The sequence below is a fragment of the Callorhinchus milii genome, unplaced genomic scaffold (assembly GCF_018977255.1).
Source record: "Callorhinchus milii isolate IMCB2004 unplaced genomic scaffold, IMCB_Cmil_1.0 Scaffold1, whole genome shotgun sequence".
In the NCBI taxonomy this organism is placed as follows: Eukaryota; Metazoa; Chordata; class Chondrichthyes; order Chimaeriformes; family Callorhinchidae; genus Callorhinchus; species Callorhinchus milii.
Genome location: NW_024704742.1, coordinates 117,667,406 through 117,693,523, shown reverse-complemented (window position 1 = coordinate 117,693,523; position 26,118 = coordinate 117,667,406). Strand labels below are relative to the sequence as shown.

General features: G+C 41.5%; 1 protein-coding gene across 3 annotated transcripts in view; it reads right to left on the bottom strand.

Annotated features, from left to right (window-relative positions):
* The window catches only part of aggf1 (angiogenic factor with G patch and FHA domains 1), a 28,338-nt gene extending 3,516 nt beyond the window's left edge, over nucleotides 1–24,822 (bottom strand). Inside the window, exons 1-14 of one of the 3 annotated variants that reach the window (XM_007905383.1) lie at nucleotides 24,764–24,822; nucleotides 24,560–24,635; nucleotides 23,116–23,321; nucleotides 21,684–21,786; nucleotides 20,674–20,918; nucleotides 19,917–20,048; nucleotides 18,909–19,094; nucleotides 9,843–10,170; nucleotides 7,189–7,294; nucleotides 5,400–5,451; nucleotides 4,351–4,452; nucleotides 2,630–2,792; nucleotides 1,434–1,516; nucleotides 528–655 (exon numbers count right to left, since the gene is read on the bottom strand). In XM_007905383.1, the coding sequence (XP_007903574.1) occupies nucleotides 528–655; nucleotides 1,434–1,516; nucleotides 2,630–2,792; nucleotides 4,351–4,452; nucleotides 5,400–5,451; nucleotides 7,189–7,294; nucleotides 9,843–10,170; nucleotides 18,909–19,094; nucleotides 19,917–20,048; nucleotides 20,674–20,918; nucleotides 21,684–21,786; nucleotides 23,116–23,307 (1,820 nt within the window). In that variant the 5' untranslated portion in view covers nucleotides 23,308–23,321; nucleotides 24,560–24,635; nucleotides 24,764–24,822. The other 2 variants (XM_007905382.1, XM_042334757.1) reach the window with 2 other exon arrangements.
* Between the last annotated feature and the right edge of the window lie 1,296 nt (nucleotides 24,823–26,118).

The window sequence follows — 26,118 nt, the reverse complement described above, 5'->3', positions numbered from 1 at the left end:
GTTTGTTAGGTCAGGGTATTAAGGGATACAGGGCAAGGGCAGGTAGTTACTGGGCAATTGGACTTGACATACAGATCAGCCATGGTCTTATAGAATGGCGGAACACGTTCGGGGGGGCTGAATGGCACAGAAACTCCTGTTTCTATGTACTGAGCACTAAGGTGAATGAATGCCCATGAATATTTATTGCACAAAGTTTTGAAGTTGAAACCTACTCCTAACATCAGAAGAGCTCCATATGACAGTTATTTGCTTGATGACTGCCTTAGGTACAAGGAAATTAAAACTGGGCTGGGCATAGACTTATAGGATCACTGCTGCATTCCCAGGTCTAACATGTATTTAGAGTAACAATAACAACAAATTACATTTGTATAGCGCCTTTCCCCTCAGGATGACTTCCCAAGGTGCTGGACAGTCAGGGATTTGGACAAAGCAGGGGATTGGGATCAGGAGCAGTGGAGGGTGACCGACAGGGAGGTCCATTGTTGATAACGATTCATGACGTTGCGTCTATAATTACTTACACATTGACTGAAGCTGGGGCGTCATCCTTTTGGTAAATGCAATCGCTGCCAACTACATGTCTGCGTCTACCAGCTCGGTCTTTGTATGCTGGGTTCTTTAACGCTTCGCATTCCTCATATGCACTGTTCTACACAGAAAACACAATAAAAACAATATTGAAAATCATGACTGATTATGAAAGGTATTATACTAATAGAGTGAATTAAAGTCAGCATTTGACACAATCTTTATGTTAGTGCTAGTACAACAACAACTTGCATTTATATAGGATCCTTCATGCAGGTAGCTTCTAAGAGTGCCTAACAGCTGTGAAATAAAGCATAATAATCAAGTTCTAATTACAAAATTAACAGATTTGTTAGTTACACTTATAAACAGTATACAGTACATTACAGAGAACTAATGAGCTCTGTACAGTATTTTCAATTGGAAACAGGATAGTTTTGCCTTAATTCATAAGAAAAAGTATAACTTTTTGATTTAAATCATATTTATCTTTCACAGCTACCGTTTTGTTAAACAAATCCTGTCAAAAGGATAAGGAAATTTCCAAATCTTTTCATTTGTAGCTAATAGTCTAATCGTCATTTGTATTAGGGAGATTGTTGGTCAGTTGCGAGGACTGGGAGAAACTCCCTCCTCTTTTTCATTCAGTTCATGGGATCTGTAACAATCACCTGAACTTTGGTTTAACGGCTCATCTGAAGGTCAGCACCTTCAACAACGCAGCGTTCTGCAAACACTGGGTTGGAGTGTCAGAATAGACCACAAGGTTTTACCTTTTATGTGAGCCTTGAACTCCCAATCTCTGATTCAGAAGTGAGAGTGTTACCAACTGAGCCAGGCTGACAGCTAAAGGTATAAGCAAAATCTGACAATTGAAAACAATTGCAATAAAAATCTACCTGCAAACCATATTTGACCCGAATTTGTTTTAATTCTCGTCGTCGTAATTTATCTTTCTCCTCCTTGCTTAGTACTGGAACAGCTACAAAACAAAAACAATAATTCACCTAAATTAACATTTTGGACACTAAATGTAAAGAAAGAATAATCACTTACTGATCCAGAGCTTCTACAATAATATGCGCCCATGCAGAAAGTAAATAAATTATGAATCCTGAAAGGTGAGGTCAAAAAGAGCACAACTGCTAAACTGACATTTTGTGAACAAAAAGTAAACTTTAAGTGCAACATGATTTTACTCCACATGATTGTCAGGCCAAAATATCATCTGCCGTATAATACATGTGTCCAAACAGTTCTCTTTCATGGTTCCAAGCTCCTGGACATGCTGCAGATGGGTTTCCTTCAGTCCATTTGTAAAGCCCAGAGCCAAGTAGTCAGGTGGATTTGGAGTAAATAGAAAGCATCTGCAAGGAGGAAGGCCTTGCACTACCAACAACTGACCTGCTGCTGGCACTCTGAGGGAATCAGCTTCACAGCAAACATATTGTTTACTAAAGCCTCTCACACGAGGGCATGGATTAAGCAGCTAGTTCTGAGTAGGCTTGGAATGCTGTATTGAACTTGGATCTCTAGAACATCAGGTAGCTGGCACGTCACAGGCTGTCCTGAAAGGTCCTTTGACCACCCTGAAGGCCTTGGCTTTTGCCAACCTGCGCCCATACCCATTGGAATTAGGTAAGCAGGATCCCTCCCTCCTGGGAGGAGTGCACATTCCAATCCAGTCATAGAAATCTCAATGTGTAGGAACTCTCTGGTTTGGGATACTGTTAAGCATAATGATTGGTTTCTCTATGTGGAAGATACCCAACTAATCAAAAACACAACATTAAGTGGCTCCCACTACAACACAAACTGAAAGTTCAGAGAGGAATGTCAATGCCTTGGACAAATCTAAATGGCTACCATGATTAATTTGGTACAAACACTACACAACTGCTTGCAGCCTTTTGCATTAGTTCTGAACAAAGATACAAAGTTAGCAGCATATATAATAATAAATAATAATATAATAATCCTTGCATTTGATATAGCGTCTTCTCGAAGTCTCAAAGCGCTTCACAGAATAGACTGTAACGTGAATTGACCCTATATTTGTGGGCGAAACATAACATATTTGTTATATTTTAAGTACCTGCTGATTCTTTTTTGTTGAGCCTTAAATGTGCTATCACTTGACCTGGCTCACAGCCATTGCACGTGTCGGTTCCTGGATGGATGTGGAAAGACAACACTGTCTCCCCGATCTTTACTTCATCTCCATGCTCCAATGCGTGAGGATCACATTTGTTTTTTCGCTGAAATAATTATCTGGATATTAACTGACAGCAGAAACAACAGCTCTTACAGTTCTTTTTGGAATTAATTTTAATGTTTTCCCCCCAAATAAGAAATTGAAAATTTCTAAGATTTCCAAAATTATCTTATAAATCAAATCTAAAATCTTCCATTTTTAAATTTAAACACACGTAATTTCCCCATCTAAACAAGAATTCTTCTGCGCCTCAGTGACAGCTTGTGTAGCCAGGAGTATTTGATATCATTTAGTACTAATATCAAAAAGTTTTTTTCAAAATATATATAGTAACAAATGCCAACATTCTTCAGCCTACTGAGAGCTTAAGTAAAAAAAAGTGGATCTCAAGGTTCATGAGTTTCAATAATTTTGCTCTTTAACTCAGCTGTTAGACTTTTCAGCTTTAAGTGAAACATTTGGGGTTTTCCTATTACTATAAGGTATTTGTGATCCAGGTGTTATTGCCTGGCTTGATTTAGTTGTTCTATTTTGTAAATAGACCAAAATGGCAAGATCAACTATTCGTTTTTATTCAACCCAATTTGGGTTAAATGGCAAAGTCATCTGTCAGATGGTAATATTGGCATAATCCAAAAGGTATTGAAAACATAGCAGGACACTTTGTAGAAATATCCTAATGGTAATGGATTAGTTACACACACACACTGTGGAGGAAGTTACAGCATGCTAGGTTACTTGACCTCCACATGTAAGGTGTAAAGAATACAAATAGTATAAACTCTCTATTCTCTCCCTATAATATTCGGATGCTGCAATACAGCTATGCAGAGCAAAAGCCAGTTTTAAATTGTCCAATACGCATTACTTTCAGCAACAGAAGTCGCTGGGAACACGCTGCAGGTCAGGCAGCATCCATGGAGAAAGGAAAGTGAGTCAACTTTTTTAAAAAAAACTTAAGCTCTCAGTAGCTTAAGTAAACCTCATTTATCTGCCAGGGGCCTTACAGCCCTCAATATTGATTTCAACAATTTCAGACCATAACAGCTCACCTTCCCCCTCCCCCTCTTCTGTGACCATTATCACATCATCTGGGTCCCAGACACATCTTTTCTCTCTCTGGTCTGCCTATTTTGTTGCAATCTTTCCCCACTTTGTTTTGCATCATTAACACCTCTTTAATCCATCATCCCCTGTCCTCTACCCCATTTTCTCCTTTGTCTTCCTTGCCCTGCCTCCCCCCTCTTTGTTAGCCCTTAAAAGCCTCTCCCTCCCAACATGCCCCAGTTCTGACTAAGTGTTGTGGTCCAAAACGTTGACTTACTTTCCTTTCTCCATAGATGCTGCCTGAGCTGCTGAGTGTTCCCAGCGACTTCTGTTTCTGTTTCAGATTTCCAGCATCTGCAGTATTTGGCATTTTGGTGCGTTACTTTCAATTGGGTTCAATAAAAACAAATAGCTGATATTGGCATTGTGGTCCTCACAGTTGCCAAGGGGCATGCACCAAACACCAACATTTCTACACTTTAGCTGAAAGGCGATCCCATCCACCTATATTGTAATAAAGCAACTTACTGTTTGATTAGAACAAACACACTTACTGTCAAGATCCGGGTCCCATTAAGCACAGTCCCATTCTGGCTACATTGATCAACTAGCACGTATTGCTGCAGTTCTTGGTCAAAGTATACCTCGGCATGAAACTAGTCAAAATGGAAATTCAAAGAGAAACATTCATACAAAATACATATACTTGAAAAGCATGTGTGTGGAAAACAACTATAGCAATATTATTAAATAGCAAATATTCAAAAAGTCTTCATAACTTGCAAGTCATAAGGTTAAACCTGGGCTGTATCAGTTGTATCACACAGTTAAAAGAGTTTGTACACTCAATGGTTCCCACTGGAAGATTCTCTTCATATCAAAAAGTCCCAATGAATACTTTTAATGTGATTTTTGAATTTTCAATTTATCAACTAAATTTGAAAACAAAAAATCCATAAGCAATGAACACATTGTGACAAATGGTAGTTACACAATGGTACATTGAGACACCGAGATTTACACAGAACGTACAGCTTGGAAACAGGCTCAAGCAATTTGTACTGCTGTTTGTACTCCACACAAATCTCGAACCCTCCCATATTCTTCTATTCCCTCAACCTCATTCGACGGTCTAGCTTCCTCTTGAATGGAAGGAGATACAAATTCAGAGGGCAAAAATCACTGGATCATTCTAATGCCCCTTTCGTCTTTCAAATCAAGAGCAACATTAGCAGAATGTTACTCAGATCAATTTGAGTTGATGATGGGTGGAACATAAACAAGAGGGAAAATACATTACAAACTTTGAGGCTTAAAAATCTATCTATAGAGCCTGGTTACATTATATTCAATCGCTTTGTCACGTCCTTGTGTACTGTTTTGTATTGTGTATTCAAAGATCCACTGACTATCTTCATGTTATACTCAACTGAATTAAATTTTTGTAATTAATAGATTTTACTTAAAAAGGCAGACTTAAAGCCTCTGGCTTATGCTTCCTTTTGCAATAAACCAAGACAGTGGTATATCATACATTTGTCTTAAGCTTTATTTCAATAAAAATATTTTGAATTTTATGCTATAATATTCCCATGCAACTAACCTTACTAACTGCCATTTCTGGTAACCTGATGGTATGATCCATATCTTTGTCTCTGTAAAGGAAACAACCATACTTAACAAAATAAACACAACTCTCAAACAAAGCTCTTTATTTTTGTCACCAATTTCTCATACATAAATGCTCAAACACCTAACCACTAATGTTTGCTAATATATTGAAAGATTACTATTCTATACAGTAAGCAAAACTGCTTAACGACACAACAGACTCTAGGCTAGGCTCTTCCTGACAATATTTGCAAAGCTGAATTGAGCTTCAGTTTGATACAGTGGAGCCATATTGACATCAATAAAACCCAACCCATGATTTAGATAATAATAATCCTCCCATTTGATATAGCGCATTATCACATCTTTGAGATGTCTCAATGTGCTTCACAGAATATACAATAAATGAATTAACTGTATATTTTGTGGGCGAAATGCAGCAGCCAATTGTGCACAACAGATTTGATCCTGTAATGAGGTGCAATGGCCAATTCCATTGCACGTGTTTGCAGCCAGCTGGCGAGCCTCCTGCTACAGCCATTTCCCTGCTACAAAATGTTCGACTACGAGGTGATCAGGTCATTGCTGGCTTCCTATTTGTTTCTGCTAGGACAACAGTCTGGGGAGTGATGTCAGTATGACCCGATGAACAGAAGTCAGCCATTTTAGTGCAAAGCTGGCCATCACGTTAAAAACAAATGGGATAGCTTCATGTAATCTATCAATAGCCTCATGAACCACAATGTACCTATTGTAATCAAATTTGTACTATAAAGAAGTGAAATTCCCAAAAGCCAGCAAAATCCAAAATGAGCCATTTAGTATCAATACAGTTTGTTAATTAAAACCCCATAGTGTATTTTGGCAGTCAAAATGCTACGCTTGCTTATGTGTTCCACCATGCAGAACTACTCATGAGGTTTCTGGCATTGTAAATGGGGACAGTGGGTTGAGGAAAGCACCACCTGCACATATTACTGTTGCAGAAAGAACACATTAATGATCTTTCATGGCAATGCTAGTTTCTCTTAGATCTATCCAGGCGTTTGATAGTACAAAGTATAAAACACAGAAACCGGATTGTATACTGAATGTTTTGAGGAATATTTTTTCAACAACCTTTTCCTATTTCATCATAGTGCAGAAAATAAATATTAGAATACAATGTGTGTCAGCCTGGCTCAGTTGATAGAATTCTTGTTTCTTGAGTTAAAAGGCTGTGGGTTCAAGATCCATATTGGGACTTGGAACTCATAGAATCTAGGCTGAGGGTGTACTGCATTATCCCTTGGATGAGAAGTTCAACCAAGGTCCTGTCTGTCTGTTCAGATGGATGTTAAAGATCCCATGGCACTGTTCGAAAAGAGGAGTTTCTCTCGATGTCCTAGCAATAATCCCCCAAATAAAATTGGTCATTCGTTTCATAGCTGTTTGTGGGACAATGCTGTGGGTAATTTGGCTGCCACGCTTGCCCACAGAAACAGTCATAGATCCTGTGAAGCACTTTGATACGTCCTCCTGAGGGGAAGGTACTAGACTAAATATAAGGATTATTTATTAAGGATTAGTATTAGCTCTATTCGGATTAGCTCTGAGACGCCATACGGTGTGGAGGGTGCTATATAAATCCAAGTTGTTGTTGTTGTTGTAGTAATGGGTATTGGCTATTGGCTGTTGTGACAGTTATACTGTTGTGGAATTACACAAGATCAATGACTAATCCCCACACTATTGTACAACTAATGCAAAATAAATTAATATATACACTATTCAATCTTTACCTTCCAATTGTAGCTGACGTCACTGCAGTGATGATGAACAGTGTACCAGGTGTTAGTACTGGTGACCGCACCACTGTCACTCGGATACAGGGAGGCCATGGCTGACCTGTGCAGGAGAAAGTAATATAAAGTGAGCATTAATTATTATATAAAATAACACAAAAATGTTTGGTAAGATTCTTATTCAATATAAAAAAGGAGCCACAATTACTGCAGCCTTAAATTTAAATCCATTAAATTTTTTCCTGCATGGCTCCCATTAGCACCTGTACATCCACTTTACAATATATTATGTGAAGTGTTTTGAGACTTTTCAATGACGTGATAAGGAGCTATATCAAATTGAAGGATTGTCATTAGGAGAATAACCTCACAGTGCTGTCATCCTTTGTTCAACTCAGCATTCCTGTCTGACTGAAAAACTTTATATGAGTGCAAGATTTGAAATTTATGATTTGTTAGCAAGCACCATAGAAACCCACTGTGCCTGTACTGAGTATCCTTGGGAACAGATTTTAAAAACTTATCTATAGCTGTATAATAATTTAATGCCCCATTTTTACAGTATTGAGTATGTTATGTGCAATGTGAACAGGGAATAACCAGTTGTGTTGCAATACAATATGCAATATGCAATACAATCAATTTGAAGTTACTCACACAGAAATTTTGAACTCTTCTTTAAAATAAAATTGGTTGTGACACATTGCTGTGCACAAATCACAAAACGCAATCCGCCAATCGACTAACAACCGGGTTCCTACTTACTGCTAGGGAAACAAAGGTGTGTGGAGTAAGGAAACCTGCCCAGGAATTGAACCCAGGTCTCTCCCTTGCGAGGCAAGTGCTCTAATCACTGAGCTACAGGATCCACCCCCTCCAGATTTAGGGTGCAAGCTCATCAGCTCTGCTTTTCTACGTTTGGGTAGATCTGGATCTGCTCTCAAACCAGTCCGAAGTCCCAAAGAACATTAATGCAACTGAAAACACACGTTCATTTTTTGCCACGTGGTGCCACTGGAGCACCATGGTGAAGCAGGAGGCAAGTCTCAGCAATCCTTGAAACTTGAGATTTTTTTTAAAAAAAGGTAACAGCCGAGAACGAGTACATGTTGTCCAAACTAATGACCTTGTCCATAGAAGAAAGAAGCGTCAGTGTATTTTCTCTTGCATTCTACATTACCTGAGACTCAGCGCTAGGTTTCTCAGATGACTTCACTGATAAGAAAAACAACACAACATTCTCAGCGTGACTCCATTTAAAGATGATTTGTAGATGATTTGGACTGGTCTGGAGCAGATCAAACTTGGAAAAGCCAATCAGGAACCTCGGTGTTCTGCTCGACCCTGAGCTGTCCTTTCTTCCCCACATCCGCGCCACAATTGGCACCGCCTTCCACTACCTCCGGAACATCGCCAGACTACGGCACTACCTCACCCCTCACGCTGCTGAAACACTGGTCCACGCCTTTATCATCTCAAGGCTGGACTATGGGAACTCTCTCCTCGTCGGCCTTCCCGGCACCTCCCTCCACAAGCTGCAGGTCATTCAGAACTCTGCAGCTCGTGTACTGTCCCGCACCAGGCTTCGGGACCACATCACTCCCACCCTCGCTCGCCTGCACTGGGTCCCCATCCCCCAGAGGATCGAATTCAAGATCCTCATCCTCACCTACAAGGCCATTCATGACCTTGCTCCCTCCTACCTCTCTGACCTACTATCCCTCTACTTACCTGCCCGTACCCTCCGTTCCTCTGGCTCCGGTCTCCGCCACACCCCCCGCCTTAACCACCCTACCATCGGTGGCCAGGCCTTCAGCCTCTCAGCCCCTAGGCTCTGGAACTCCATCCCCAAGTGCCTTCACCTTGCTTCCTCCCTTTCCTCCTTCAAGGCCGGTCTCAAGACCTTTCTCTTCAACCGTGCCTTCACTTCCCCTCTTGACTCTCTACCCCCTCCTCGCTCCCTCCCTTCCCTCCCCTCATCCTGACCATTTCCCCCCCTGCTCGGGTCCCAACCCAACTGTCCAGCGCCTTGGGATGTCCTCCCGATGTGAAAGGCGCTCTATAAATGCAATCTTGTTGTTGTTGTTGTACAGGCTACATATTTGCCAATACTATGCTTTCCCTCGCAGGATGGCTCCAGATATCACTCAGTTTGTCTAAAGCTGTGCCCTGTTAAACTAAATTGACTTGCTTCAGGATATATACACAAAAGATCTTCCCTGTCCATAAAATGTGAACACAACTGCCTTAAAATTGAGACAGGTTCCAAGAAAGGTAGACGTAAAGGAGACAGGTCTCAAATAATGTAGAAATAAAGGCATTGGGTCCTAAATAATGTGCGAATGGAAGAGACACATCCTATACAAAAATGAGGTCTAGTATATCCCCATACATGTGAACCAGAACCGTATGCCTGCAGATGTGTAAATAGCAGCATGCAGATGTGGAAAAGCAGAGTGAGGAAAGATAACAGAGAAGAATGGATGGTTAACAGTGAAGGCGGCAGGGAGATCTAGGGCAAGGAGGCACATGAAGCCCACATCGTAGACACACAACACATTCTGTTGAAGGTACAAATTATGCTCTGAATTTCACACAAATCCAAATATTTTTTCTCAATATAGTTCCATTTACAGTAAACTGCAACTCACCTTCTTCTTTCTCACTCTCTTCATCTTCTTCACTGAACTCTTTATCCATCTCCTCATCAACAGAATCCCCACACTTGTCAGAATCTGTTATTTCACCTTCCTCTGGCTCACTGTCCTCTTCCCAAGCTTCTGAATCCTCGTCTGTGCCATCCTGGATATTTGTGTCAGCACTAGGACTAAATTCAGATTTGGCCCAATCCAGATTGACATCCTCCACTTTTACTCTCTTTCGTCTTTTTATGGACTCCTCTGACAATACAACATTCTCTTCTCCTTGATCCTGGGAAGTGCCATTACTTGAAGCTTTCTTTACTTCAGCTTCAGTATCCTTTGAGGAAACAGTACAAAAATCAAATTTCAAGGATCTGACTCAAAGATGTTTTATGGCATTTGGTGACGACAAATTGAACCTCAAAACTTTAAAATCTCATTGATCCTCAACGCTTTAAGAATGTGTCAGCAAACATTTCAGAAAAACAATCTGCAGTACTCTATTGGATATATAATATTCCATGAGCTTATGCTTACAAGCTTTGTCTTCTACAGGTATAATGGAAACAACAACAAAATTATGTTTGTAAAGCGCTTTTCACGTCAGAAGGATGTCCCAAGGCCCTGAACAATCAGAGATCAGAACTTGAGCATGTGGGGGGGCAGGGTTGGGATGAGGGAGAGCAGAGAGGGTAGGAGGGTGACTGAAGGCACAGTCAAAAAGGAGGGTCTTGAGTCGTGTCTTGAATTAGCCAAGGGAGGGAGCAAGGCAAAGGCATTGTGGGATGGAGTTCCAAAGTTTAGGTAATTTTATTTGACACCACATTACTCTTAATGTGGCTCTTAAATATTTTGGCAAACTGGGAGTTAGGGTCTGTTTTAGCGGAGGGTGTATTTTAGCCTTTTTAATTGTGAACAGAGTGGGAATCCCAAATTTCAATGGGGTATTCCGTCAATCCACTTCCTAACGGGTTGTGCGTCCAAAGTCACTGGTTTACATAATCAATTGTGATGGTATGGTTTAATAATATATCAGAACCCATTATACCATGCTTGGTGGGCATGGACATAGCGATGGGCTCCACAACTGATAAATCGTATTGGGGGAAAGAAAAGAGACAACGGGTTAATTGCACGTCGTACTGAGCGGTTCCATCAAACTCCTGCAGAGAGTGGCGCAGTTACGTGGGGAAATTGGGAAGGCTGTTCCGAATGTTGAATAGTGACACTTGATTCTGAGTTGACCAACATCAGTTGCGGTGGGCCTCCATTCACCACAGGTTCTCACGTAGGGTTGATTGTTCAGGACCTGATAGAAGGGTCTCGATGAAATGGGAAATGCATGGGGTGGGTGCGCAAGGGAGGCTGCATCCCGTCATTGGGAATCCGAGGGGAGGGGAGGAGCAGAAGCTGAGACCTGACTGATTTGGCTGACCTGTGGGGTCGAACCTGGTTTGCTCTGTTCGCCTTTAAAAATTGCTCTCAACTCCTTTAGCTGTTCATTGGTAAACGATGATCTGGAGTTGTTAGCCGAGGAGTATTGGGGAGGTTGATTACGGCGGAACCCGCGACCCTGGGGGCATTGTTGGGTCCAATGTCCCGCTCATCTGCAATTATAAAATGAGCCCTGATCGGGTCCTGGTGATGTGGCGCCCTCCCCGCCCCACCTCTATCTCTTCCCTCATTTCCTCGTCCGGATTCCCAATTTTGATTCGGAGTTGGCAGGCCCCGGGAATTTGGTCTGGGAGGTCCGACTCTTCTACAAAGCAAACTTCCTTTTTAATTTCTTTACCCTGGGGGTCATCACCATGAAAGTTCATACAGTGATTATTCCAGGCTTGAGTAACCACCTTAATTAGTTCGCCCCAAGCCGTATGACTAGTGGCCGCTATTCCCAGCGCTGTTTTAACCCGAGAATGTAATTTGATTAAAAACAGCTGTCTGTAGGGTTCTACATCATGGTTTTCCTGTCCAGAGAGAAACGGATCATGTTAGGACATTTTGTATAATTCCATTAGCCTCCTATCAAAGGTTAGGGGGTGTTCTCTAAAATCCTGACAGACCTCATTCAATTATTTCGTCACATTCATTCCCCCCAATACGAGACTCAATACTTTGATTCCCTCTTTAAGTGCCTGGAAGGTAGTGGTGCGAAGAAACAAATTTACTGGCAATCTCACTTGTAGTTCTGGCACCATTGCCCATAACAGAATCCTTTTCTCTGTCTCTAACTCAGCACGGCAAATGGACAAAGGTACTTAAATCTCGACGGAAAGCTAGGGGATGCTGTCCCGTAGTGATTGGGCCAAATGCGGTCACCAGAGCCTGACGGTCCCCACGTTTAAGGGGAACTGATGTGGTGGTCTGATGGACCACATCTCCTTGGGCATTATGCACACCACTTTGGGTTATCACTACCACCTGACTGTTTTTTAACCATAGGATCATAAGGGTCACCTTCCCCATAACTAGCAGCTTCATCACTCAGTCAATCCCAATCCACATCATCATTGCTCAACTCCTTTTCTCCCATTGCCAACTCCTGATCGGCTGGCAGGCACTGGACTGCCTCTACCCGAGTCTGTCGGAATCCCAACTCTATCTTTAATTTGCTAATCTGCCGCTGGCACTCCTGATGGTTCTCTTTCATACTTGTCCCTCTCCTGCTTATCTCTTCTCGTAATGCTCCCCTAGCGTCTGACAATTTCTACTAGAGGAGTTTAACTTGATTTTCTAACTCCCTGCATTGCCGAGCCTTGGCTATGTTTTCTAACCCATGCTGTGTTACTAGATTTACGACACCTTGCTGCGTGCCGACCATCCCGCTCGACTCGCTGACCCGAGCTCTCAGACCATCCACAATTTCCAGCCTTTCTGATTCCAGCTTTTTCGTTTGCTTGCCGTAATATTCTGGATCATTTTTCCTTCCCTGCCTTTCTAATTCCAGCCTGACCGCCTCCTCCTGAAGCTGCTATTGCAACCTCTGCACCGTAGCTAAATTGATCTTCATCGCGGAATATATAGCGTATCTCATAACCTTATCGATCGTCACTTTTCCAGCCCTGGCATTTCATCTAACCATTCGACTGCACCTTGAAACAGATCGGAATGGTGCTCCATTGATCCGTACATTCCCTCAAGCCCTTCAGACAGCACGGCTTTTCCAATCTTTTCAACATAAAGATCGACCAGTATTGGTCTGTTTTTTCCTAAACCCTTATTCATTTACCATTACTTTACGCACAATGTTTTCTAACTTTCTAATGCTCGCCTCTACCAACAATTTTCCTCTGACCAGACTGGTCTGCCTGTTTAAACCTTATACTCCGACCACCGTAAATTTGTAATTTTCGTCCAGGTATTTTAGAGTGGTTTACCCTATGGGCTCCCATCCTGATCAACGACTCGGAATGCACACTCTCCTTACCAATTTGTAGGTAATTTTACTTGACACCACATAACTTTCAAATATAGGTTTCATTAACGTTTGAACAGACAAATCAGCTACACTGTATCCCTTATAGATATATCAGGTAACGGACAGAATCAGAATCATATTACTCACTGCTCCTTCTCTTTCACTTTTAATGGTCACTTTCTTACAGGAGGTAAATTCCCTCATCCCTGTACATATACACAGATACAGTAGGATCAATATTGATTCCACTGGGAAGTGCGCTAATCCTCTACACAACTATTTCAAAGTTACATCTTTCTTTTATGTGTTTCTAACTCCACCTCCCCTTGTCACAGGGATAGCCCCCACCCTTCACGGCCTGCTTTGCAAGGAGATATGGACAACTTCTGGGCAGCCTTCCGCAACCTGCTTATTTCTCAGCCTTGAGATCGGCAGGTGTCTGAGGCTGCAGCCTTTCCTTTCTGTGGCCCATTGTTCTTACATCTTTGCTCGAGGACCCGACTGCTCATTATCTCAGAGGAGTGAACATCTATCCAGGAAAATATGAAATGTAATCAGAAGCTAACCTCAACCCGTCACCAAAGTTACTTTTAACAATTTAACTATCAAACCTCCTGGAACGTTCAGTTGCTGTTTGAAATATACCAATGTATCCTGAGGTGATAGCCCGTATATTTCAACAAAAGGGTGGGGGCATAGAGGCTGAAGGCCAGACACTGATGGTAGGGCAGGTCAGGCGGGAGACATGGAGCAGTCTGGAGCCTGCTGAACAGAGGGAGCGGACAGGTGATAGGGGGTCAGCAGGTCAATGAGTTAGGCGGGGTGAGGCTGCGAAGGGCCTTGAAAGTGTGGACGAGGATTTTTAATTCTATCCTCTGAGGGATGGGGAGCCAGTGGAGCTGGGTGAGGGTGGGGGTGATGGGGTCACAGAGCCTGGTGAGGGTGATGGGATCATGGAGCGGGGTGTGAGAGGACACGAGTTGCAGAGTTCTGGATGACCTGCAGCTTGTGGAGGGAAGAGTTGGGGAGGCCGACAAGGAGGGAGTTTCCGTAGTTGAGCTTTGAGGTGATGAATGTGCGTATGAGGGTTTCGGCGGCATGAGGGGTGAGGCAGTGGAGGAGTCGGGCAATGTTGCGGAGGTGGGGGAAGGCAGAGCGGGTCACGGCGAGAAAGGACAGTTGAGGATCGAACAAAATGGCCAGGTTCCTGACTGGCTTGGTGAGGTGGAAGATACATCCATGGATGGTGGTGCTGCCAGTGCCTGAGGCGCTGAGGAGCTGGTGCGAGCTAATCACAAGGGCCTTGGTCTTGCTGACATTCAGCTGTAGAAAGTTTGCTCTCATCCAGGACTTGAAGTCTGACAGACAGTCTGTCAGGACGTCAGTTGTCCTGAATCGAGGGTGGAGGCAGAGAAATAGAGTTGGGTTTCATCCGCATCCATGTGGAAGTTGACCCCATGTCTGCGGATGATGTCACCAAGGGGGAGCACGTAGAGGTTGAAGAGAAGGGGACCGAGGTCAGAGCCCTGAGGAACCCTGCATGAGACTGTGTGGGGGCTGGAAGAGAAACTGTCGGCGGAGACAAATTGGAGATGGTGTGAGAGATAAGACCTGAACTATTCAGGGACAGAACCTTGCAGGTTGAGGTGAGAGGAGAGGCAGTGGAGGAGGATGGAGTGATCTACAGTATCGAAAGCAGCAAAGAGGTCGAGGAGGATGAGGAGGCAGAGGGAGCCCTGGTCACAGATGGACAGGATGTCGTTTGTCACCTTGACTAGAGCAGTTTCCGCGCTGTGAGCAGCATGGAAACCCGATTGGAGAGGCTCATGAAGTGGTTGGAGAGGAATAATAATAATAATAATCCTTGCATTAGATATAGCACTTTTCACATCTTCTAGACGTCTCAAAGCGCTTCACAGAATATACTGTAAAGTGAATTGACCGTATATTTGTGGGCGAAACACAGCAGCCAATTGCACACAGCAGTGTTCCACAAACAGTCGTGGATTGAAAATGACCAATTTATTATTGTTTTGTTTTGGAGGGATTATTACTAGGCGTGTGGAGTAAGGAAACTTGCCCAAGTTTTGCCCTGCCTGGTATTGAACCCAGGTGTCTCGCTTGCAAGGCAAGTGCTCTAACCACTGAGCTACAGGACTCCAATGAGCGAGCTGGGAAGCAACAACTCTTTCAAGGACCTTGGAAAGAAAAGGGAGGTTGGAGATGAGCTGTTAGTTAGAAAGCAGGGATAGGTCCAGGGAAGGGTTTTTTTTAGGATGGGGGTGATCATAGCTGTTTTTAGGGGGATGGGAATGGTGCCAGATGACAGGGAGAGATTGATAGTGTTGGAGAGTAGAGGAGCGACGAGGCGGAGCTTGGAGTTAAGGAGTGGGGATTGGGTGGATGAAAAGCGCTATATCAAATTCAAGGATTATTATTATTATAGAATCACTTCATACTTACTACTTGCTCCTTTATATGGGAACACAGAAATTGTTTTGTGCCATGACTTGGTATTTTAATACATCAGCAACTGAATTCCAGTTTATATGATACAATATGCAGTCTGATTATCTTACAATTAATATTTTAACGAAAATGGACTGTTGTTTTGAATATCACTAAAATCATAATCCTCAACACTAGGTAAGCAAGTAATGTATTCAGTGAAAAATATAATATAGTCAGGAAAACCAAAGTCCGCCTTTATTCAGCACTAGAGCCAGTCAGCAATCAGGAAGTGAGTATATACCTAATGGCTTTGTTGTATGGCAGGTTGGGATTCCATGGTCCTGAAATACCACTTTACAAAAAGACTCCACTGTATCAGTTAATAGTCTAGTCTAACTGTCCAGAGTATGTTCTTGTTTCTAGAAACAAAGATACTCCAGGTAATTCAGTTATCATTGGACTCCAGCCTCATTTATATTGGCTCTTAATTCACAATCTACAGCACATAGTATTCTACATAGAAAATGAATGCCTCCATATAGATTGTAAATTGATGGCAATTACAATACTATGCTACTGTACCTAGTACTGTGCAAAGGTTTAGCTTCATTTTACTACCTACTCCAGAAGCTTTATAGCAAATATAGGACTTAATAGAGAAACAGACTGTCTACAAGTATTGTAGTCCTCTGTTTAGTAATTTGATTGTTGCTAATAATTTGTAGAAAAATTATAATAATTATGAAATTATAATAAATTCACTAAGTGGCCCTTTTAAATCACTAGGGATTCTTATCCATAAAATGAAATCTTCTTAATCAGTACATTTTAAGGCACTTGCTTCACCTATCTAGAGTTTTTTTTTAAGAATTTCAATGAAAACTTAAGTTCAGGCATGATGCTTGTTAAATTATTTTCATTCTTGCAAAATCTTTGTATGAATACATGCTCTTTGTAGGATAGTATTATCTGGTATTTTCCCACACTGAAACATAGCACCAAAAGTGCACTCAAAATGGGCTTTACAGCACTGTATATATACTACAAGACATTTTTCTTAAATAAGTGTTCTACTATATTTTAAAAAGTCTATGTGTTCAAGGCTGAACACAATATAGTTAGTCCTGTTTAACTAATTCCTATCATTAGATGCCTGTTGCCAAAATTGATATGCCCTGTGTTATTGATCTACCTGTTGCAGAGTCTGGCCTTCTCAAGTAACAAATCTTCACTTTAGCCATTGAATCTGTCATTTGCAGGACCTAAGGACAGGAGGAACAGCATCAGAGGAACAGCTGCGTACAAAAGTGAACACCCACAGCTCTTCAAGCCTTTGCTTTTGAGCAGTTTTTATGTTTATGAAAACGAACCATAGTCTATTCCTCTACCCACTGAGAGCAGATAGCAGAATGCTCCACAGCCACAATGATATCTCAAGACTAAGACATCAAAACACACTAGGCTACGTTTCAACTTATCGCGCCTGTAGCTTGGCTCACCATCGTCCTCAAACTCTAATATTGATGGTCTTGGCAAATAAAAACTCGCTACATTTTGCCCTATCAGTAAAATAATATATTTGAACTCTGTTGGGTACTGACTCTTTGGTCTGCACATTTTGGAAAAAAAGAGACTAACCTGCCCTGAAGGTATTTTATAAAGGCTCAATATCAACTAGTACTGAAACAGCATGAATCTGGGATCTCGAGTAGGCACTCAATGATTTCCCCAAAACTCTCATCAGGAAAGCTTCCTCATTACACCTCAATTCAACAACAACTTACAGTTATATAGCGCCCTTCACCCAGGGTAGCGTCCCGGAGCACAATTCAAACACATGAAAATCTGCTTATGTTGGGAGATTGAGAAGAACATTTAGTGAATCCGTTCATTCAGTCAAAATACAGTCACTCACTCCACCGTAAAATCCTGCAAAATACATTGACATTGCAAGGTAATAGGGCGCTATATCAAATGCATGGATTATTATTATTTAATACTACCGTGGTCCCTCCCAATCAATCAGACCTCTTTATCCTTGCCCTCCCTCATATACCAAATTTTAAATTTCTAGACATATTTCAGCTCAGAAGTCTGAACATTAACTTCAACATCTTTAAACAGCAGCTTACTTTTCCCTTATGATTCTTTTTGTTCCTCTTTTCGCAGCATTTCACACTCTCCTAATGGCCTATTGATTTTTGTTTAAATAATTTCTCCCTAAAAAAAATCTTGATTTACCCCACTTTGTTCCATAAAGTGACTCTTTCCTCCTCACTCCAAGGCCATTGTTTCAAAAAACAAGTTTGGCAAGTTCTGATGAAGAATCAAATCTAAAATGCTAACCTGTGTTCAGATGCTGATTTGATCTGCTATCTGTTCAGTTATAGGTTGCAGCAGTATAAGATGGAATGCACCAGGACACTGATGTTACTGAAATAAATCGTGGTCTCCAAGTGGATATCATCCATATCTTATTTAAAAAATCCAAAACTATTCTTAATGTAATATTGATCTCAAGGACTAATGATCCACGATCAACAACGTTCAGATACTGAAATGCTCAGAAACTTTTTTTTGATACTGTTAGCCCAACTGGGTGAAAAGGCAAAAGATTAAATAAACACAGGGGGGTTTATTTGGGGTGTCAATCCATAAACAACTCCTAATAACTTCATATCATTCCTATTGAAAGTTATTGGATTAATTATTCAAGACTGGGTGACAAAAGCAGCAATAACCTGCCTAGGCAAAGAGGGGCAAAGACAACAATGACATCCTCAGTGTCCAAAGCACCCACACCAAGGATGTCTTGAAGTACAGCAAGGTCAGTATTGATTTTTGGCATGTGATGAATGAGAAGGTGGTGCATCAGCAGACACTCATCTAAGCACTGGTCGATGCTGGTTTGCTGACACTGATACTTGAAGATGGAAGACTTTAGAGCTTATGGCGATGCCACCGAAACCTGTTCCAATTATTTTGGTACCTGCTAGTGAAATTGCAGGTGAAACTGAGGTTAAATAACTCAAAAGTAATCAAGAGTCTTTATCTCAGTTACACCCCTGGTTTGGTCATTGTGAGAACAGGGAACACTCGGGTCTCATAATGCCGACAATTTGGAAATCTTTATAGACTTTATCTTAACAAAAATGTGGTATTTAATTTCAGCTGCGCTGAGGCTAACAGAGTAGTGTATATCATACCTTTTCTTCCTGTGTGACAATCTTCTCTACTCCTCTTCGTTTTTTCTTCACTTTCTTTTCTGGATTCTGTTCTGCTGTGCACTGGTATGCCTGTAGATCCACTCGAGAATGAAACTGGTATCGGCCACTCTCTGCATCATAGTAGTAATAAATACCGCTGTGCGCATCATAGTAGAGTTGGCTTGCCTTAATGAAAAAAAATTGGTTGGAAATCTTTAATATGCAGAAATTCATATCACCCCCCATATTAAAAAAAACTTCAATAAGATGCAATGCAGGTTACAATGTATTGGTGTCCTAACATGTTGCATCATGCAGTGGTAAGTATCAAGTCTAAAAACCTACATACACAAATTCCTGAATTGAAATAAGGCGAACAACTGAATGTGGCACTAAGTGCAAGTGGGATACTTCCTCATACAGTAACATGGAGCACAGAAGGGTTTTAACCCGAGTCTCTCTTCTCCAATTCCTCGCAGACAATCATCAAGTGGGAATGGCATGCACAAGAAGCAGGAAGCCTCTCCATCCTTTCGGTTGAGGTACCATATAGTGTTTCATTTAGTGCAGTCTTTAAGAGTGCTGGCGAGAAAATGATAATAAAACTATTAAAAATTCACATGGAATCTCTCTTTATAATTCAGTTGGTAAAGCCATTGCCCAGTATGAAACTACCACAGAGAGCAAGAAGTTCCCAGGTTTGAATCCTGGTCTGTGCTGAACTCACTGATGTCACCAGGAGCTCGCTCTTCTACAGGCTTCAGAAGAATAGAGAAAACAAATCAGCTAGGTTTGTCACTCCTGATTCCTGATAGAAATGCTACACATTTGAGTGTTAAGTATATTTAATTTTAAAAGAAAACTCATGGGACTTTTACTCAAGAGGATTAGTAGATTTGTTCTTCAGTTTGTTTACAGTAGTACCTAACATTGCTTTATTTAAAATATTCAATAATGAAGCCGAGAAAAAAAATTGAAAGACAAGATATATCAATTCAATAAAGTTACCGAATCATAGTAGAAGCCTGTGGTATAATCATAATACATTCCAGTGTTGTCGTCATAGGTGAACCCAGTCTGTGACATAGCAGCTTCTGCAGTGGCACGTAAACTGTCTGCCAGTGAAGTATTCTCAGATTCCTTAAAGTAAAAGATGAAATTAATTAATAAAATGTATTTGTATTTTGTAAGCTGTTAATTTTGGTTTAAACTAAGTAATTATTAATTCTGACATCTGTCTGGAAAATCACTTGGGACATTTTCAATGACAATGGGATACAATTACATTGAGAAACTGAACCTATAATATCAAATGCAAGGATTTTATTACAATATGCAGATTTGTAAATCAATTTACAGGATTTTTTTTGTTCCAAGTACATGGTAATTGCTCATCCAGTTGTCCAAGCATTTTAGATAAGAAAAGCCCCAGGGATAGAACTTAGTGAATGTACATTTTGGTTAGTGCTCTTTGTACCCATTTCATTTCATAACATTACTCCCTACATTTAACAATGATTTTACTGAAATTGTTTTACAACTATTTAGTTAGTCAAGAGAAAGATCTTAAAATCAAATGCTGCACAATCAGTTACAATAGTTTATTTATGAAACTCCCAAATAATTCAGCTAATCTTTCAGTTTCTTGATGTTTTACACCAAGCATTAATATTTCAGCAAGAAAGCAATTAATAAGATGGGGGGTGATGACCGGGGAGAAACGACAACAATGAAACAGGTTCTATTGCAACAGTTGGCTACCCACCTCTGCATTTTGATCAATGCTGTTATGGTCTCCATATACATCTAGCAGTGATAGGCTACCAGAAGTATACTCTGTGTACTGGTAGTCATCAACCTGAACCTGTGCTTGCAACTGAGCAGAGGCCTGAGTCTCATCCTGAATTTCTTCAAGGTCTCCACGAATTTCAGGTTCTACCATATTGCCATTGTCATATTGATCACTGTTCAACGCCTGATGAGAATCCTGAGTTTCATTATGGTAATAGCCTGAGAAATAAAAAGAGAAATGAAGATCTATGCATTTACCAATCAATTCATAGAATCTTCTAGACAATCTTCAGATTAAGTACATTTTTAAAATTTTAAACATTCAATTGGATGGGGTTGACAATTCAACACCAAATATAGATAAATACATGTCCATTCTTACCATTTTGAAGGTGAACTTTTCATTTATGCATTAACAAGAGGAATAACAACATTTCACTCTGAGCATTTTAAACAATCCTATATTGCTATGATTTCCATAATAATGCTTGCATTTAATAGTCACTTATATTATTAATAACAATATATTATGAATAATAATTTATACAAAAAAAATAATTGAGTATTAGTAGTAATAATAAATTATTATGATTATTACATTATATAATAACCCTTACATTTGATATAGGGCCTTATCACGTCTTCAAGACGTCTCAAAGCGCTTCACAGAATATGCTGTAAAGTGAATTGACTGTATTTTATAGGTGAAACGTGGCAACCAATTGCCAAAACATTGGTGAAACATCTCAATAATAATAATCCTTGCATTTGATATAGCGCTTTTCATGTCTTCTAGACATCTCAAAATGCTTCACAGAATATGCTGTAAAGTGAATTGACAATATACTTCACAGGATTTTTCTGCAATAGGTAATGACTGTGTTTGCAAGCGAACATGGCAGCCAGTGTGTCACATGCAGTGAATGACATTCTCAAACTATTTCTTCCCAGAGTGAGACTGATCTAATTTAAACCAATTCTTACCTGTGTGGTGATCAGCAATACAAAGATCAGTCTGAACTTCTGTGTCAATTCTGTTCATTTCTTTCATTTTTCTTTCAAGCATTTCTTTACTGAGATCTTCAACCTAAAAACACGTGACAAATATTCAATCACAAGTCTACTTTTGAACTTAGCTTTGCAGAAATGATAGTCAATAAAATTAAAATTAACGACTGTTTGTCGGTCGCAATTGGTTACCAAGTTTCACCTACTTAGGTAAGCAGAATGGGTCCATTGCAGACACAATGAAATTTCCATGTATAAGTGGCATAAGTATGTGGAACTCTGAATCTGGTTTGGGTACTCTTAAACATAGTGGGTATTCTTAAACACTTTCCTCCATCGTTGTAGATTTGCAAGTGCCTTTTTAAGATTGTCTATATGTTGAAAGGTCCCAAATAATCTTTCTATAACTGTATAACTGTATTAAGGTGATTCAAATAAGTGATTTCATAATTGGCCAAAAGAACAAGGCACTACTTGAAACACACAGAGTTACAATGAGAAAAAGCAAAGAAATTGTTGTACATTAGTCTTGCAACGATTAAATCTTTGAGTTTGGAAAATGATTAAAAAGTGCCCCAGCATTAGAAACTGGTTCTGCAGCAAGATAAAGTCAAGCTTTAGAGACTAATAATCAGAACGTTTTTCTACAGGAGGCCAAGTGCAGCATTTCCACTGCTAACCAGTTTTCTAAATTGCTCTCTTTTGTATTAATCTCAGTGTCAACTCATTATCATCATCACGATTTAGAACTACAGATCAATTTATACAGTGGAAACACCCCAATGACTGAGGAATTTAAATCACAGTGGACTGATCTCAGTAGGGAGTCGTGATCTCAATAAAGTATCCAAAACATAAACGACTGTATGTACAGTATTTGTTGATTACCATCATGTCCATCTTAGCACTTAAAGAATATATCCTAAACAACACAAAAATTGCACTCATATAGTGCCTTTCACGTAGGAGAACTTCTCAAAGCACTTTACAAACATGCTTTACAAATTACATGCAGGTATTTGTTCATGCCATCATGTACATATGTCCTGTGCATTACTGTTATTTTAATTTTATTGTTACTGTAAGTCTAGTCTTATTAATCTCCTCTTCGACAATACCACCCCCCTTCGCCTCCCCTCCCCCGCTGACCCCAGCTCGGGTCTGAAACGCTGTACCCTGTCCGGGGCCTTGGGACGTCCTCCCGATGTAAAAGGCGCTATACAAATGTATTCTTGTTGTTGTAGTCTTTGCAGATATGGTTTCAGGTTAAGTTACCTGTCAAATCAAATCCCTCAATCAAATGTATACGAGAGAGAAGGGTATAGAGGGGTATGAGAGAGAAGGGATACAAAATATAAATATATAAAAGACAAGATACATATGTTCAGTTTTATAAAATTCCATTTACCTGTTTTCGTAAGTCTTCATTATAATTCTCTGAGTTTTTGTACAGTTGCTCAGTCTGGTTTAGTTGTTTTTGTAGCTTGTGAATTTGAGTTTTATGGTTTGCTAGCTCTTCTTCCAGATTTTTGACCTTCTGCTGTAGATCATGGAGCTCACAATCAGGGACCAAGTCCAGGTTACCATCTGCCAATGCCATCTCAAAACTCTAACCTACAACAAATAAGATATAGTTTTAATCAATGCAAAGCACAGCAGTTTAATCCTTATACCATGCCTTGACCTTATGCAAAGCTTGATTTCTTTTGGGTGGGGGAGTGGGTAAACAGAAACAGGATCTCTTTGGAGCTGAACTGACCCCAAGGTGACACGCTCGACAACAGAATGTCAGAATCAAGTCAACCCTCGGTTGTCCAGTTCCTGAGCCGGGCCGCAGTACTCGAGGTACCAATGATGCCAACCAGGCTCATTGACAGTAGATGGCAGGCGGATTGGGGTCAGTGATTCTTCCCATTTGGCTTCTATTAACCCTGCAAGCCAAAGCCCTAGGATGGCCCCAGACTGTCAAGTAGTTGGAACCTTGCCAGATAACCAACAGTGGTCCTTGAACTAAACTTGGGAGTCTTGTAGCTCAGTGGTTAGAGCACTCGCCTTGCAAGCGAGACACCTGGGGTCAATTCCAGGTCAGGGCAAAACCTTGGGCAAGTTTCCTTACTCCACACAGAGCCTAATAATAATCCCTCCAAAACCCAAACAATAATAAATTGGTCATTTTCAATCTACGACTGTTTGTGGGACATTGCTGTGCGCAATTCGCTGCCGCGTTCGCCCACAAATATAGCCAATTCACTTTACAGTATGTTCTGTGAAGCGCTTTGGGACGTCCTCCCGACATGAAAAGCGCTATATCAAAATGCAAGGATTATTATTATTATTATAATCCCTCTCTAAAAAAAGATAATAAATTGGTCATTTTCAATCCACGACTGTTTGTGGGACACTGCTGTGCGCAATTGGCTGCCGCGTTTCGCCCACAAATATACGTTCAATTCACCTTAGCCTATTCTGTGAAGCGCTTTGAGACATCGAGGAGACGTGAAAGGCGCTATACCAAATGGATTATTATTATTATATATTATATCCTGCTTGGGTCTGCCACTTCATCGAGAGATTATTTAATCGAGTCTTACAGAGTTAGACTGCGATCTCAAACATCAAATTCCTGCCGGATATAGAAGGGGAGACCGTAAGCCGCACTATCTTCCTCTTTCAGTTGCTGTGTGTTTCTAGTGGGGTTTTCTGTTCCTTTCGAACACCAGCTCAGACCCTGGGACTCACTGGATGGAGTGTTTCCTTCCTGATAACCGTTGAATACCCGGAATGTGTAATTCATGTCGGGAAGAGGATGGAGGTGGCGAGTGGTTTATTTTCCTCTCGCGAGTCTCGCTCACCATGAAACCAACGAGAAGGAGCCGAAGTCCCCAGCGCCTCGGGAAGGAGCCCCGGCCTCACATCATGTCAAGACACCTTTAAAGAAAGAGCAAAATACATCACGTTACTATCAAGCGACCTCCCCACCCCCGACCTCCTCCTCGCGCCGAATTCATCTCGCGTTTCATCAAACTCAAAAGCAATGGGGGGCAAAGCGATTATACTTTGCAGAGACAGTGAACTCCGCCATGTCTGTGTGGGCAGCCGACAAGGTGCGGCGTCGGTGACGAAGGGACGCACGCTACGCACGAGGGGGGCGGGGAGGACGCACGTTACGTACGTGAGGGAAGGGAGGGGGAATTCCGTCACACACTGAGGGCGCATAGGGGAGTGAAGTCACGCGCTACGTAACGGCTGAGGGCTTACGTGCAGCGGTTGACGTCGGCCACTCGGCACCTGCAGGGGAGGGGACGCGCCACCGGGGGACCCCGTCACCAACAAGATGCGGCCGGAATGGGCGGGTTCACGCCCAATATGGGCGGGTTCACGCCCAATATGGGCGGGTCCACGCCCGATGGGGCGGTTTTTGGTCGTGCGGGGCTGCGGCTTTCGGCCGAGTTTAAATGGTTTTTTTTAAAAAAGGAAAAAAAAAAGAAAATGTCGTTGCGCTGCTCACCGTCCAGCACATTCCTGGTGATCAGGGGCTCAAACAGGGGCTCATTAGGTAGACGTCTAATGGCCAAATGGCGATGTTCCTCCTGGGAAGGAGGAGGAGGAGGAGGAGAGGGAGGGAGCGAGCGAGTAAGTGGCATCTCTTTGGGGCATGAATTAGCCAAAGGTGAAATGCCTAACAACGTAAGATTGAGTTAGAATCATAGAGTTATACAGCACAGAAGGAGGCCATTCGGCCCATCGTGTCTGTTCCGGCTCTTTGAAAAGAGCTCTCCAATTCAGCCCCACTCCCCCGCGCTCTCCCCATAGCTCTGCAAACTTGTCCTCCCCAAATGATTATCTACTCCTCTCTTAAAACTTGTTATCCACTCGGCTTCCACCGCCCTTTCAGGCAATGCATTCTATATCCGAACAACTCGCTGCGTGAAGCACTTTCTCCTCACCTCCCCTCTGTTTCTTTTAACAATTATTTTAAGTCGGTGTCCTTGGATTTACAACCCACCCGCCAGTGGAAATAGCTTCTCCTTGTTCACCCTATCGAATCCCCTCGTAATTTTGAAAACTTCTATTAAGTCTCCTCTTAACCTTCTCTGCTCCAAGGAGAATAATCCTAACTTCCTCTAAACTCTCCTGATAACTGAAGTCTTTCATTCCTGATACCTTCCTGGTAAATCTCCTTTGCGCCCTCTCCAATATCTTGACATCCTTCCTAAAGTGTGCTGCCCAGAACTGAACACAGTGCTCAAGCTGAGGCCTGACCAGCGTTGTGTGAAGGTTTATCATAACTTCTTGACTTTTGTACTCTGCCCTTAAATCCTCTCTGTTCTTCCGTGCTCCACAACACTGTTGGTGATGGACTAGGCATCTTGGGTCATTAGCAGGACCTGGAGAAGCAGACCAGTCCCCA